Source organism: Juglans microcarpa x Juglans regia, chromosome 1S, assembly GCF_004785595.1.
Source record: "Juglans microcarpa x Juglans regia isolate MS1-56 chromosome 1S, Jm3101_v1.0, whole genome shotgun sequence".
NCBI classification, from domain to species: domain Eukaryota; kingdom Viridiplantae; phylum Streptophyta; class Magnoliopsida; order Fagales; family Juglandaceae; genus Juglans; species Juglans microcarpa x Juglans regia.
Window position 1 is genome coordinate 21,606,342 of NC_054595.1, and position 14,258 is coordinate 21,620,599.

Sequence of the window (14,258 nt, forward strand, 5' to 3'; positions counted from 1 at the left end):
ATAGCAAGATGTCGTCAAAAAAGACAAGCACAAATTTCCTCAAAAAAGATTTGAAAACATCGTTCATTAACCCTTGGAATGTTGTAGGAGCGTTGGTGAGGCCAAAAGGCATCACCAAGAACTCATAATGTCTATCAATGGTACGAAAAGCCGTCTTAGGAACGTCACTAGGCATCACTCTCACTTGGTGATAGCCCGATTGTAAATCAAGCTTAGAAAAGATAATCGGCCCAAAGAGTTCATCCAACAACTCATCTATCACTGGAATAGGAAATTTTGCCTTTACAGTTTCCTTGTTAACTGCCCTATAATCCATGCAAAACCGCCAACTGCCATTGGCTTTACGGACAAGCAAAACAGGGGAGGAAAAGGGACTAGAACTAGGTCTAATCACCCCAGATTTCAACAACTCAGTCACAATCTTTTCTATTTCTGTTTTTTGGTAAAAAATGTATCTATATGGCCTGTTTGTTATGGGTTGAGTGCCTTCTTTGAGTACTATTTGGTGGTCATGAGTATGAGGTAGGGGTAGCCCTTGAGGTTCATTGAATACCTCTTTGAACTCATCTAACAGTTATGAAAATTGCTCATCAATTAATTCAGAATTTCCTCCACCTCCCCCTTCACATACAATCTGCAAGAGAATGCCCTTCCCCTTAGCCATAGTTGCCTTAAGTAGGGGTGGGCAGCGGGGCCCCGCCCCCGCTGCCCCGCCCGGCTTCGGGGGCGGGGGCTAACCCGCTCCGCCCATGCGGGGGCGGGGTCCCCCTCCCCTCATAGAGAGGGCAAAGCAGGGGCGGGGGCGGGATGACCCCAGTGGGGCCCCGCCCCCGCCCCCGCCCCACATTAAAAAAAAAAATTTATTTATATATATTAAATAAATATATTGTATATAGATATACACAATTTATAAAAGACTTAAAATTATATTCAAGTCATTGGATTGCTTTGGCCTCCTAGGCCAATCTTTATATAGGAGGCCAAGGCAATACAATAGTCATCCTTAAGCAATGTGGGACTTAGTAGTAAGTCCCACATTGCTTAAGGATGACTATTGTATTGCCTTGGCCTCCTATATAAAGATTGGCCTAGGAGGCCAAATCAATCCAAAATCTAACTCTAATGAGTTTAAATTTTTTTTGTATTTATAAATTTTAATTTATTATTTAAATTATATTATAATTTTGGTCTAAAAAAATATTTTTAGACCAAAAATTTTTTTTTGAACATAATGGCGGGGGGCGGGGCGGATGGGGGTTTTTTCCCCGCCCCCGGCACCTGGGCGGGGGACCCCGCCCCCGCCTCCCGAGGGCGGGGGGAGGGGGAAAAACCCCCAACACCCGCATGGTGCGGGGCGGGGGGCGGGGAGGGGGTGCCCCAGCCCCGCACCATGCGGGTAGCACCCCTAGCCTTAAGCAACTGTTGACTACCTTCCACAATTGAGGGACTCAACTTCAGCCCTCTCAACTCAATGAATTGACCATCACACCTAAAGGTCATTATGAGCTTCGAAAAATTCCAAGTTATGGGGCCCAAGGTTTCTAGCCATTGGACTCCAAGCACCCTGTCACACCCCACAAGGTCCAATAAATGAAGATGAGGGTTTAGCAAATTACCTTGCACTTCCAACTGGGTTGATTTGTAGATTCCCTCATTGCTAAGGCCCTGCCCATTGGCCACTCGAACCTTTAAATGAACTGAGTAATCCACTGGTAGCTTCAATTTTGACGCTAAGGCTGAATCTATAAAGTTATGCGAACTTCCCGAGTCCACTAATATTACCACTTGCTGTCCAAGAATACTTCCCATTAAACGCATTGTTCTCACAATGGGAGTTCCTACTATGGCAGCTAAGGAAATTTTCAGCTCCTCCTTGCTACTGGGTAGTGTTTCTAGTGGCGGTTTTTCCTCTTTTTCCTTCACTCGGTGGCTCCTATTCTTCATCCACCTCTTCTTCATTCACTTGTATCAAGTAGATGCGAGGATTTTTGCAAGTGTGTTGAGGATTCCACTTCTCATCAGAGTGATAACACAAGCCCTTGTGTCGCTTTTCATCCATTTGCACGGAAGAAACTGGTTTAGTGCCCCCATAGGCTTCCTCCACTTGTTGTAATTATCACTCGAGTAAGAACCTTGGGAATAATTGCCCCCTCCCCCAGCAGAATGTGTTCTCTCTCCCATAGGTTTACTGATTTTTTGGTGATGTTAAGATACTCATCTTGCATTTTTGCTAACCCATATGCTGCATTTAAATTTACAGAGTTTTGCATCCAGACCGGGATACAAACTTCATCTCTTAAGCCACTATGGAAACAGTTGAGCTTGTGAGGATTTGAGAGGCCTCTCAAGCGGTTGGACAATGTTTCAAATTGGCCCATGTACGCAACCACATTATTGGTTTGTTTCAGCCTTGTCAATGCTTCCATTGGATCATCGTAGGCTTTGGTTCCAAAGCGAAAAAGTAAGGAACAGGAAAAGGCTTCCCAATCACAGAATAAGCCTCCCATCAGAGGCATTTTGGAACCACACCAATGCATCCCCTTCCATAAGGTAAGAGGCCATCAATAACCTTTGAGGCAGTGGTGTTTGATATAACTCGAAATAGTGGTTGGCCTTAAACAACCAAGCAGCTCAAGGTCCAGGTCATGGTGTGGGGGTGGAGGAGGAGGAGGAAGAGGAAGATTGTGTTGTTGGTTGAACCAGGTTCGTAACATATCTTTGATTTCTTGAACATCAGTCTTCACCGTACTAACATATGTTTTCAATTCTAGGATTTCATGTTGGTAAGTCTCCACTTCATGCTGCAAGGCTTCATGTTGGTGTTTAGATCTTGTATTTTTGGCCATGGTGGTGGATGGTTCTGTTTGGATTGGTTTATGAGTGTATGTGTATGGTGGTGGTATGTGTTTGTGTGGGTATTTTCTAGGTTGGATATTGACGAATGTATACTCGCTAGGATCTGTTTTGGGTGGAAATGGGTAGGATCGATGACACTTGAAACCAATTGTTATGATTCCCAAAAATGAACAGTAACTATAAATGAATTAAGACAATCACAGTGAAGAAGATGCACATGACATAGTGATGGAAAATACCTCAAATATTCATATGCAGTGGGGGATTTAAGGTCCCCACTCCTCCTTAGAAAAATACTAAAATCAGATGAGAAAATGCTCCAGAATGCCTAAATCGCATCACTGGCATGATACTTAACAAACTTAATAGAAAATTACATAAAAGACCCTTTAACTTTTCTTCTAAAAAGTTACTGAAACTCAACCGTTTAAATATACTAAATGGTGCGTTTCTTACAATAAACCCATTATTGAAATAACATCAAACTGTGCCGTTTATTCTTATTAAACCAACGATGCCGTATGATAATGCTGCTATGCGTTTTGCCTTTTGCCCTTATATGAAGTCTCCTTCTCGATTCCTCCTCAGATTTCACCTTTGCACTTCAAGTCTCTCACCACCAACCCTAAAGCTCCTTCCTTTAGCTTCCATAGATCTCCAAACTCGAAGGTACCTAACAAATTTTATGGTATATATATGTATTAAATTTTATTTTGTGCATGTTATTATTGTTAAATACATGTATTAAATTTTACGTATATGTTATTGTTATTAAATACATATATGAATTGTTTATTTTGGCTCTTATTATCATGACATATTTATTTTTTTATCCAATATGAGACAAATGATTTACATAAAAATTATAAAAAAGATTGGTTGTCCAAAGGTACAAGATTTTCTTAATTTTGGTGAAAAATCATTAAACTCCATAGTAAAGTAGATATGATGGAGTAAACACTTTGTATATCAAGATCTACTCCTGAAGGAGGGTCTTGATGACACTACTAGTTCATCAATCAAAAGTAAGGTTGAAATGAACACTTTGTATGTCAGATTTTACTCCCAAAAGAGAATTTTTATGATACAACTAGTTCATCCATAGAACTTAATACTGGTGGAGTGAATAATTTTGTATGTCAAGATCTACTCTCATAAGAGGGTCATAATGATACTACTAGATCATCCATCAAAGTAAAGTTGGGTTAAATATTTTGTATGTCAAAGTTTACTCCCAAAGGAGAATTCTGATAATACACCGTTTATTCTTATTATTGTTTGGGAGTGTCGAATTCAAAACATTAATGTGATTAAAATGCTTTTCTTGCAGTAAGTATACGAATATCTTTACAAGGTTTTTTGCACAGAATTGACTCTAGGATAGAGAAACATGAGCATGTCAAATTTATACTAAGAGTTTTAGACCCTGGTTTATCCATTTTAAGTCTTAACATAAACTATTATTGAGAACAATGATAATGGTTAGAAAAGTACGATGTTTAAGAATATTGGATCAGTTACTACATATCAAACTATATGAATTTCTTAGTTTTGTACATAATGGTTTGCTTCAGAGGCATTATTATTTCATTAAAGTAATGAGATATGAAAAAGTTGGTAGCATGATTGTTAGCTAGATACAAATTTATTTTGCTAATTTGTATAAAAAATCATTTATATCTTTTGAAAAAGGAATGAAATGATGGTAATGAAAATATATGAATTGTGTCGATTGAAGTTTGAAATAATTTGTATCTTTTGGAAAATGAAGAAAATGATGGTGATAAAAATATAAGAATTGTGTCGATTGAAATTTGAAAGAAACAATGACACATGAAGGTTTAGGTGCCTTAAGCATGAGACATGATTCGAAGGGAAGGGCAAACTTTTTTTCTGTATAAGTTTCGAACCAGATCTCATACATGTTTATACATTCTTTTTATATTGAACTTGAGTGCAAATGTTCATATGTATTTTTTCTGTATAAGTTTCAAATCAAATTCTATAAATGTGATACTCATTTTAGTGGTTGAACTCGAGCACAAATGTTCAAATTTTAAATTGTTTCAAAATGTCATTTATGTTTGTTCCAATTTTCCTTCTAATAAAATTTTTATTTGCTTTCATAATAGTTCTTTTGTTAAAAGTTTTTCATTTTCACTCGTGAGGCATGTATTAGAACCAAATGAAAAACGATTTATTAAATTTTTTACAATTTGTGACATATAATTTGAAACATAATTTTTGACATAAAAGTTTGAAAAATATCTCCAAGAAAAGTTGTAGAGGTTAGTATAAAAAATATTTTCCACATTTACATGTTCTAATCTTAGAATGTGTGTTGATTTGTATAGAAGGAAAACAAATTAGACATATCAAGAAAAGATGATACAAGGAATAGAAAGTTTCTTGAGATAATGCATATAGATGCATGTAAACATTTTCTCTATAATGTTTGATAGATATAAGTATTTCATTATTTTCATAAATGATTTTTATGATATGAATGTATCTATTTGCTATATGAGAAGTCTCAAGCCATTGAAAATTCTTGAGGTACTTCTCATGGAGATGAAATGTTGCTAAGTAGAAAAATGAAAATCATCGAATTGGACTGAAGTAGTAAGCGTAAAGAAAAGTATAATGAGTCAGGTCATAATCCTGACCTATTTTGTTAACTTCTTGAAAAGATTAAAGACAATGACATATAGCTTAAATTGTGCTCCTAGTAAGTAGTCTCAAAAACTTATTTTGAGTTGTGGAGTGATAGTATTCTTGATTTAAGGCATAAACATTATGAAAAGTCAATCTAAAGCAAAAGTTTACAATCCAAATGAAAGAAAGTTGGATCGTATAATAGTTAATCGGTACGTTATTGATTACTCAGGGAGATTCAAATGATTTAGGTTGTATTGTCTCTATTCATAGTTTGAATTTTAAGGAAATTGAAATGCCAAATTCTTTATGGTTGGCAAAATCAGTGAGAGTATATAAACTAGAGATGTGATTGTTGTGAAGTGCATTCTTGTACTTTGAAAATGGTTATTGTTCATTTTATGATTATATTAATGATAACATGGAACGACAAGAAATGATCATCTACCTCATCAGAGAAACACCGTTGAAGAATTGACCATGAAGGTATCAGAGCAGGTAACCTCATGTGATTTTCTTGATTTGATTTTTGGTTAGGTTACGTATTGTATTTTCGAAATTTGAATTTGACATAGAAATAAATGAATGTTTGCATATGTTTTCATAAGTTATAGAAATAAGTGATTTTATAAAAGACTGATGTATAAAAGAGTGATTGAAATCCATGAATCAATGTAAAGTCTGTAATTTCGTCTAAATTGTCTGAAATGTATAAAAGTCAAATGTAAATGGGTATTGGAGACAAAACCCTAACTTTAAAGGCAATGTTGAACGATATAGAGTTAGACTTGTAATTAAGGATTTCACTCAAAAATGAGCATTGATTAGAAAGAGATTTCTAATAAATCTGAAAGAACTCAATAAGAATCACTATGACATTAGTAGCTCATTATGATCTAGAGTTACATAAAAAAGAAGTGAAAATAATTATAGAATAAAAGTCTAAATCCTACAAGAAACGAATAAAGGATTACATAGAAGAGGTAACAAATTTTTTGAGAAATTGGTATCTGAAATTTGTAATACCAATACTGTTTTGGAGTTAAGAAAAATATTGTTAATCTATATACCCCTGTAAGTCAGTGGGAGTATATTTATATTTATGGTCATGCATGCATATGACTTTTGGCAAGTATGAATTATGGTTTGTAGTATAGCATTAAAGTTATGTCTCTAAAGAACTTTAAAAATGAAATTTATGAATGAGACATCTTTCGTAATTGGGATTGAATTTTAATACTAAGACGATGAGTGTTAGGATTGTCTCAGTATTGCTGCATAGAATTTTGAAAGATTTTACATGAAAAATTGTTGTTCAATAGATGCTTTAAAAACAGAATGTGACATGCTCAGTATTTTACAGTGTTCTTGAATTGATTAATTTGTTAAGGAAATCCTCTATATGATTGTTATAATAAATCTGATGATTACACAAACTTGTATAAGGTTGAATAACAGTTTTGTAGTTAGCATTCTTGATTGTTGCCAAAGTAACCCAACGATATTTGACCTAAAAGCTGTGAAAATAGTGCAAGATTATTTGCAAGAAATTAAAGACTACATTGTAGCCTTAAGAAGAACTGATACTCTTAAGGTAACTGGATATTCAGACCCTATTTTGTGGGATTACTCTAATGATAGAAAGTACAGTTATGGTTATGTATTTTGTTATTTAGTAGAGTTATTTTATGAAAAAGTATGAGGCATATCTCTTATTGCTTCATGTGCAATATAGACTGAATTTGTGGTAGGTTTGAGGCCATAATGTATGGTATTTGATTGAGAAAATTTATCTTAGGACTTGAAATTGTCGACTTATAGCCAAACTGCTAAGAAAGTATTGTAAGAATTCATCAGAATATTTTTCTCCGAATGATAAATATTTAATGAAAATTTAAATACACAAATGTTAAGGAAAAAGTACATAAATAAATATGTTCACAACAATAGTGTGTTAATGATTATATTTTAAGGGACATGTTGAAAAGATGGGTCATATGCTTATACCCATGATGCGGACATATCAAAGAGATCATTGATATACTTAGTATTTTGTTACTGGAAATTGAAAGATATCTATTATGGTTGTTTCTGTTTTATTGTCTTTCCACTTTATATGTATACTGAATGGTGTGAATGAATGATGACAAAATAATATCTATGATATACATGAATTGGAACCTAAGGTATTACAGTATTAACCTTAATTGTCCCAATTAAAGATCTTGTTAAATTAAGTTACTAGTCTTGTGGCACATGAAAGGAAATTTGTTATTTTTTAACAGAGGACCGCTATAACTCGCATTGGTAGCTAGTTTAACATTGATATTATGGAACTCATGAAATGTATTCTGAGCTATGAGAGTTTTCTGGAAATGAACTTGTGCAGTATGGTTAATTTCCTGTAATAAACACATGAACGGAAAATATTATTTTTTGGACGTATGGGCCAAGTCGAATAATGTAAGAGTTTTATTTAAATTCTATGTTTCACACACCCATCTTGATAGAGTTTGGAATAGCTCAAAACTTATCAATTAATAGATGAGTTATAATGGGATAAGAAAACTCCTAAGAGATAAGATTAACTTTATATCTCTAATCACAGTCAAACACAAAGTCTTAGATTTCTTGATGACTACAAGTCTATAAATAGTATTGAGGGGTTAAAAGGTTCTCACCTACAACATTAGAGTGCCTCTAGTCATTGGGAGACACTTAGGAGACTAAGTTGTTAGAGTGATCATTCTCTTATAGTTAGATCAAATTCTTCATTAAACAGATGGAGAAATGTATATATTTAATTATCATTATTTTTATTATTGTGGATCATAGAAAATCGAAAATCCAATTATTAATGTTCATATGAAAATATTTAACATCTTTGTCATTTAATGTCACATTAGAATGAAATTAAGTAGAATGAGAGTGTGGTGCATGTATAACATTACTTGTATTTGTATATGTATATGTAGAATCGGATATATAGCAATTAAAAATACTAAATGTACTTAAGAAAAACTTATAAAAAACTTTCTTCTCCACATGTCAGTTATTGATACGTTGAAAATCATAAAATTTGAAATTCAAAATAAAACTAACAAAATGAGTCTTATAAATAAAAGTGTAAGTATATGTAGCACTACTCTATATCAATATCACATGATGCTGCAAAGACTAGCAGCGTTTATCGCCACATCCAATAAGTGAAGTACATTCCACCAATCAGGCTGAATACAAAATCAAACAAGATATGGGTGTTAGTTAGCCATATATAGATTACTGCATGCACTGACCCTCGAGGGTCTAACAACTATATATAAATCCTGATCTATTGTCTTCAATGTATTTTGAACAAAGACTAGCTTCTCAAGAAGTAGGATATACCCTATTTTTCAGGTAAAATGACTTGTGCAGAATTAGATGATCTGCAAGTAGTTCCATATGAACTATTTGAAAAAAGTGGGATTCGGGTACTAAAACAAACATAGTTTTTGGTAGGCTCAATCTTTTTCTTGGTTTGAATGAGACTTGCACACCTCATGAGCGCTTTTTTTTTTTTGTGTGTTAAACACCTCATGATCTTGTATATATCATCAACTAAACTTTAATTAATAATGAGTACTTAATATAAGGTGCGTAATTTAAGATGTAACCTGGTCTATTGTTTTGATGATTTAAAATTCCAATCTAAAAAATTAGTTGTATTATGGGGCAAAAAACATATATAATACTCTCTCTTTAAACACTGCCTAGCTTTCAGGTAACTAAGAAATGTCAGAAATGAAAGTTAAAAAAAAAAGAATATTTCTACCAAATTTATTAATTAATTCAAGCGAATATAATATATGGTAAAAAACCCTACATTTTTAATAGAGAAATGATATTTATAGTATTAGAATATACAAGTTTCGCACACTTATTTTGAAAAAGTAATTAAATTTGTGATCTACATGAAAAATTTATTTTTTTAATAGTGGACCTCACATTTTTTTCAAAATGAGAGTACAAGACTTGCATGCACTAGAACTGTATCTAGTATTACTATTTTTAATATATATGTGCATAGAAAAAGGCAAGAAAATGTCAAATTACTAATTGATCAAGTGAGGGAAATTAATAGGGAGGGAAGAGAAGAATATTTATAGCATATGAGAAATTTAAAAACATATATACGTACCCTTGCAGGTTGATGTTGAGGAGGAGGTTGAGGAGCTAGTGCCTGCATGAAATAATTAAATCAAGTTATGTGTAACACATGAGGACCATGTCACCATACAGGACTGGAACTAGGATTTGGTGTGTGGGGACAATTAGTAAAGTGTGTCATATGTAGGGATGAATAGTGATTAACATTTAACATTAATTATATAAGATAGCTATCTAGGGACAATCTAAATTATGAAAGCCACATATCTGAACCTCTCATTTGAGCTCCATCGGACTCAAGTGAACCATAAAAATTAAGATAAAAATAGCTATGTGAGATTTTTTGAAACAAATGATGAAAATTAAGTAAATAAAAATAATTTTTTTTGTTGAATCTACGATTGAATATTGTAAAGTCTGTATAATATAGATAAAAATAGATATGTGAGATTTTTTTTGGGTTGGAAAAGACTGTTTTTATAAATAAAAAGAAAAAATGAGGATATAAATTTACCAAATAGCCTATAAAAAGAGACTAAGATATTATCTTGCCTGATGTTATGAGATGTGAAAAAAAAAAGAATGTGAGATTTTATTAATGACAAAAAATAGGTGTAAGTATGAAAAAATTGTTGAAAAACTAAAAGTGACCTAGACAACGAAGTACTAAGTTAGATTTTTAAAAATGTTTTGAGGGGTAAAGTATTAGTTCTTCAATCAATATCGATCGATCACCGGGCTGTTAGCTCAAGTTAACTAATTAATTAAGAGTGATGCTAGATCAAGTCTCAAATAGACAAGTCCCATACAAGCCTTTTATAAAATAATGGGTCCCACTAATAAATAATAGTTTTTTTTATATTTTTTTAAAGTGGGGTCCACTTTTTTACAAAGGTTTGTATGGGGTTTGTCTATTTGAAGCTTGTACAAATCATTTCTCAATCATTTTCTCATTAATTAATTAGCACATTTTCGATCGATCACGATCTCGATGATGATCAGAATTATATATATAATTTACCTAGAATTAATGATCATAAGCCTCAACTCTCAATTTTATCATATCAATAGTAGTCTTCATGCACCCTTAATTAATTAAAAGTCATGGGATTGTTAGCTTCAACATCCATTACGTTACCAAGGCCTTTTGTTCTTATTTTAGCATAAATCTTTTTTATTCTTAAAAAGAAACATTCTTAAATTATAGAAAGACCGAGTCTTTATTTGGATGTCAACTAAGGGCGGGGAACAAAATGTTAAAAATAATTTATTTTTTTTCCCACATGATATTCTAATATCAATAGGTAACAGTTTGTACGTGCAAGGCACGTATGCACTTCCTATCGAAAGTGCTATTATATTTTTTATATGGTAAATATAGTTTTAAGATGCATATCAATTAGAATAACAATTATTATAAATGTAAAGATGATCATAAATCTATTTAACAAATGATTATAATTATATTTAAAAAAATGAAAAAAACAGAAAATATAAAATTATTGAACACATAACAAATCAAATGTTTAGAACATTAATATATTGAAATCATAATAAGACATGCATTGCTTCACTGGTTATGAGACCAATTAGACATGTAAATAAGAATAATAATATTGTTCTTATAAATGAAAAAAATAAAATAACATTATTTTTAATTGTTTCAGAAAACTACTGGATATAAGTCTTACTAGAATGATAAGATGCAAAAATAGACTATTCATTTGAAATTTAAAAAATATAATATTTTTTTCAAATGAAAATAATATTATTTTAAAAAGTGTAATTTATTATGATTCATTATTACGAGAAATAATATGAAAATAATTATTATTTTTTTAAAATGATATCCTATAGTTATAAAATATTATTCCTTAGATTTAAAGACAATATTCCCATTTTTGAACTGAAATTTGGAATTGCAATATCGACCTTAGAAAATAAAAGCATGTTCTTAACAAGATAATTTTTTAAAGGATAAAAGTGTTATTAATTATTTTAATAATAATTTAAAAATGCATTACAAGTAGATTAATATGAAATGCTTTACCACAGAAAATAAAATAGTTAATGTGATCAATTAAACTATTAAAGATCAATTATAGACTATGCATAAATTAGAACCTAAAAATAATAATTTCATTTTGTAAAACGAAAAATATTATTAGTCCAATGACTATGATTTATTTTTATGAATTACTATGAAAACTAATACGAGGATAATTTTTATTTTTTGAAATAATATTATATACAAAAAATAGTATTACTTTTAAATCTAAGAAGAGATATAAAAAAAAATCATAAGTTGTTAATTTGTTCTAAAAAATTGAATAAACCAAAATCTTCAATTTAGATTATTTATAAGTTCATTAATATTATTATTACAATTATATTCTAATTAGTATTAGAATAATAGAAAATTTTAATGATGATAGAGGAAACAAATGTAATTGTGCAAATGGTGATACTGATAGTGTGAACTTAAACAAAAGCCACTGTTAAAGGGATGTTAGGAGAATGAGATAAAATAATAAATTTGTGAATAGTAGTAAAATAGATTGAGTTATGATGTTTTATGAAATTTCAAAAAATGAGAGAGAAAAATTGAATATAAATATTATAAAATTAAAATATTGTTATAACATAATTTTTTAATATTATATTTGTTTTGAAATTTAAAAAAATTGAATTATTTTTTGTATTTTGTTGGAATGTTTGGAAAAGTTGTAATGATTACTTTGAAAGTATTTGTATTTTAATAATAATATTTGAGAATGAAATGAGATGAGATGAGATGAGATTAAAAACTTTACCTAACATCCCGACCCTTAATTTTTAATGATAAATTAGAGAACAAAAATGTAATTGTGCACATGAGGGCAAAAGAGTAATTTCTCAATGTGAAATCAAAGAAAATTCACTATTCATGAGGCTATAGCCGTCCTCTTTGATTGAGATTCTACGTACGGATCGAATCAGACTTTATCATCTTTAAATTAATTAATTAAGTGCTATATAAGAAAAATACTTATTATGAAATGATAAATATTCTCATTCTACTGGGGAATATTGAGGATTTTTTTTTTTTTTTTATTTATTTATCACGTCAGGATCAGATTTTTCACCCCCCTTCTATCAAGTTTCCTTTGATAAGTACTTTAGAGGAATCCATACAAAGTATTGACAGACTCATGATGTATAAATTAGATGGCTACAAAACGTATATAAGATTTCGTACTCAACAATAAATAATTAATTATTAGCTAGCTCGCTAGCTATAGGTACTCTAATTATATAAGAGGTAGGTAAATAAATGATATTTTCAGCCTATATATAAGATGTTGTATCATTAATTAAAAATTAATATTTTTCCCTGTTACCAAGTTCAGGTCCAAGACGTACGTGGCTAATTCGTTGGAAAAAATTAATTTCACTAGCTCGATCGTTCAAAAAGCTAGAGAAAAATAATAGCAAAGTACTTTTCCTTACCAGACTCATATTTGAAGGAGCAGCGGGCATCCGGCCTCTCCTGGCCCGTAGCAAGAGATAGCTATCTAAGAAGATGTTGCGAACAATGCCATGAACATTCCGCCCGTGCTGGAACCCAATTAATTCTTCGCGTGCATAGCAGGCGGGACAGAGATCGTAGGTATAGCCACCGCTGTCAAAGCATTCGAGGCATGTAAAATACATCCTCCTTAGCCACACCCCGCAGCATCGGCACCGCACACGTGTTTTCATGAAGTAGTACAACGCCAGGACATCGTAGAAATCCAAGCGACCGTCTCTGTCGAGGTCCAATGCCCAGAACATGTTGCAGTCTATCCAGGTGTAACCGCATGCTCGGAAGAACGTGAAATACTCATCCAAACTGACTCGGCCATCCCCATTCATATCCATCTCCTTAAAGAAGGCCCATGCTAGATTTTGAAGTTCCGGGGGGGCATTGTTGTAGTAAGCTGAAGCAGCCATGCGTAACTCGTTGATTTCGGATAGATCCATTAATATTGCTGTATGTGAGCAGGGCCTTTGATCGAGCTTCTGAAGTACTACTTATAGGGATTAATATCTCGCAACCACTTGATTTGGAACAGAAAATTCGACTGGATTACTATCATTAATTTTTTATAGAAATATTTATAGACCTTATTTCTTTAGCTCACGAGTCATGCCGTGTAAAGTGGTTGTTGACTCGTTTGGAGATGCTCATGTGGTACTGGATGCTTACAAAATACGCTCAAGTACTCATGAGTACTGACGTGAGCGCTATGAATTGAGAAAAAATCTCTCTTCTGTTTGTCGTATTTCAACCAATCAAATTGCCAAAGTCCTCCTCGTTGATTTTCATTGACCCAGAAACTAGGCCTGCAACCCGACCAGCCTTAGCCGGGTTTAGACCCGATCCGACCCGCATACTTGGAGCTCGCCAGATCCAATCCGGTTTATTCGAGTCGGGTCGAATCCGTCTTCTTCTTCTTCTTCATACAGTGCCGTGAATCCATGATGAAAGAGTTGGTGTTGATTCATGAGAGGCTGTAACGAGGGATCTAAGAAAGTGGAATTCATTTTATATGTGGGAGAAGAGCCTCTTAATGTGG

General features: G+C 32.6%; 1 protein-coding gene and 1 long non-coding RNA gene across 2 annotated transcripts; one reads left to right on the forward strand and one right to left on the reverse strand.

Moving 5' to 3' along the window:
- Positions 1 to 8,538: 8,538 nt before the first annotated feature.
- LOC121246965 lies at positions 8,539 to 13,860 on the reverse strand. The gene is made up of 3 exons (XM_041145293.1): positions 13,150 to 13,860; positions 9,692 to 9,733; positions 8,539 to 8,741 (listed from the first exon to the last, which is right to left on the reverse strand). The coding sequence occupies exons 1-3, from the start codon at positions 13,660 to 13,662 to the stop codon at positions 8,670 to 8,672; spliced, it is 627 nt and encodes a 208-aa protein (XP_041001227.1). The 5' UTR covers positions 13,663 to 13,860; the 3' UTR covers positions 8,539 to 8,669.
- LOC121246966 lies at positions 12,614 to 13,716 on the forward strand. The gene is made up of 3 exons (XR_005937200.1): positions 12,614 to 12,880; positions 12,966 to 13,000; positions 13,132 to 13,716. It is a non-coding gene; the product is annotated as an uncharacterized LOC121246966 (long non-coding RNA).
- Positions 13,861 to 14,258: the final 398 nt, after the last annotated feature.

Coding starts and splice junctions, on each gene's coding strand:
- LOC121246965 (XM_041145293.1), bottom strand. CDS start 13,662: ATGGATCTATCCGAAATCAACGAGTTACGCATGGCTGCTTCAGCTTAC. Junction 9,734..13,149: donor CTCCTTCAAATATGAGTCTG/GTAAGGAAAAGT, acceptor TATTTCATGCAG/GCACTAGCTCCTCAACCTCC. Junction 8,742..9,691: donor CTCAACATCAACCTGCAAGG/GTACGTATATAT, acceptor TTTTGTATTCAG/CCTGATTGGTGGAATGTACT.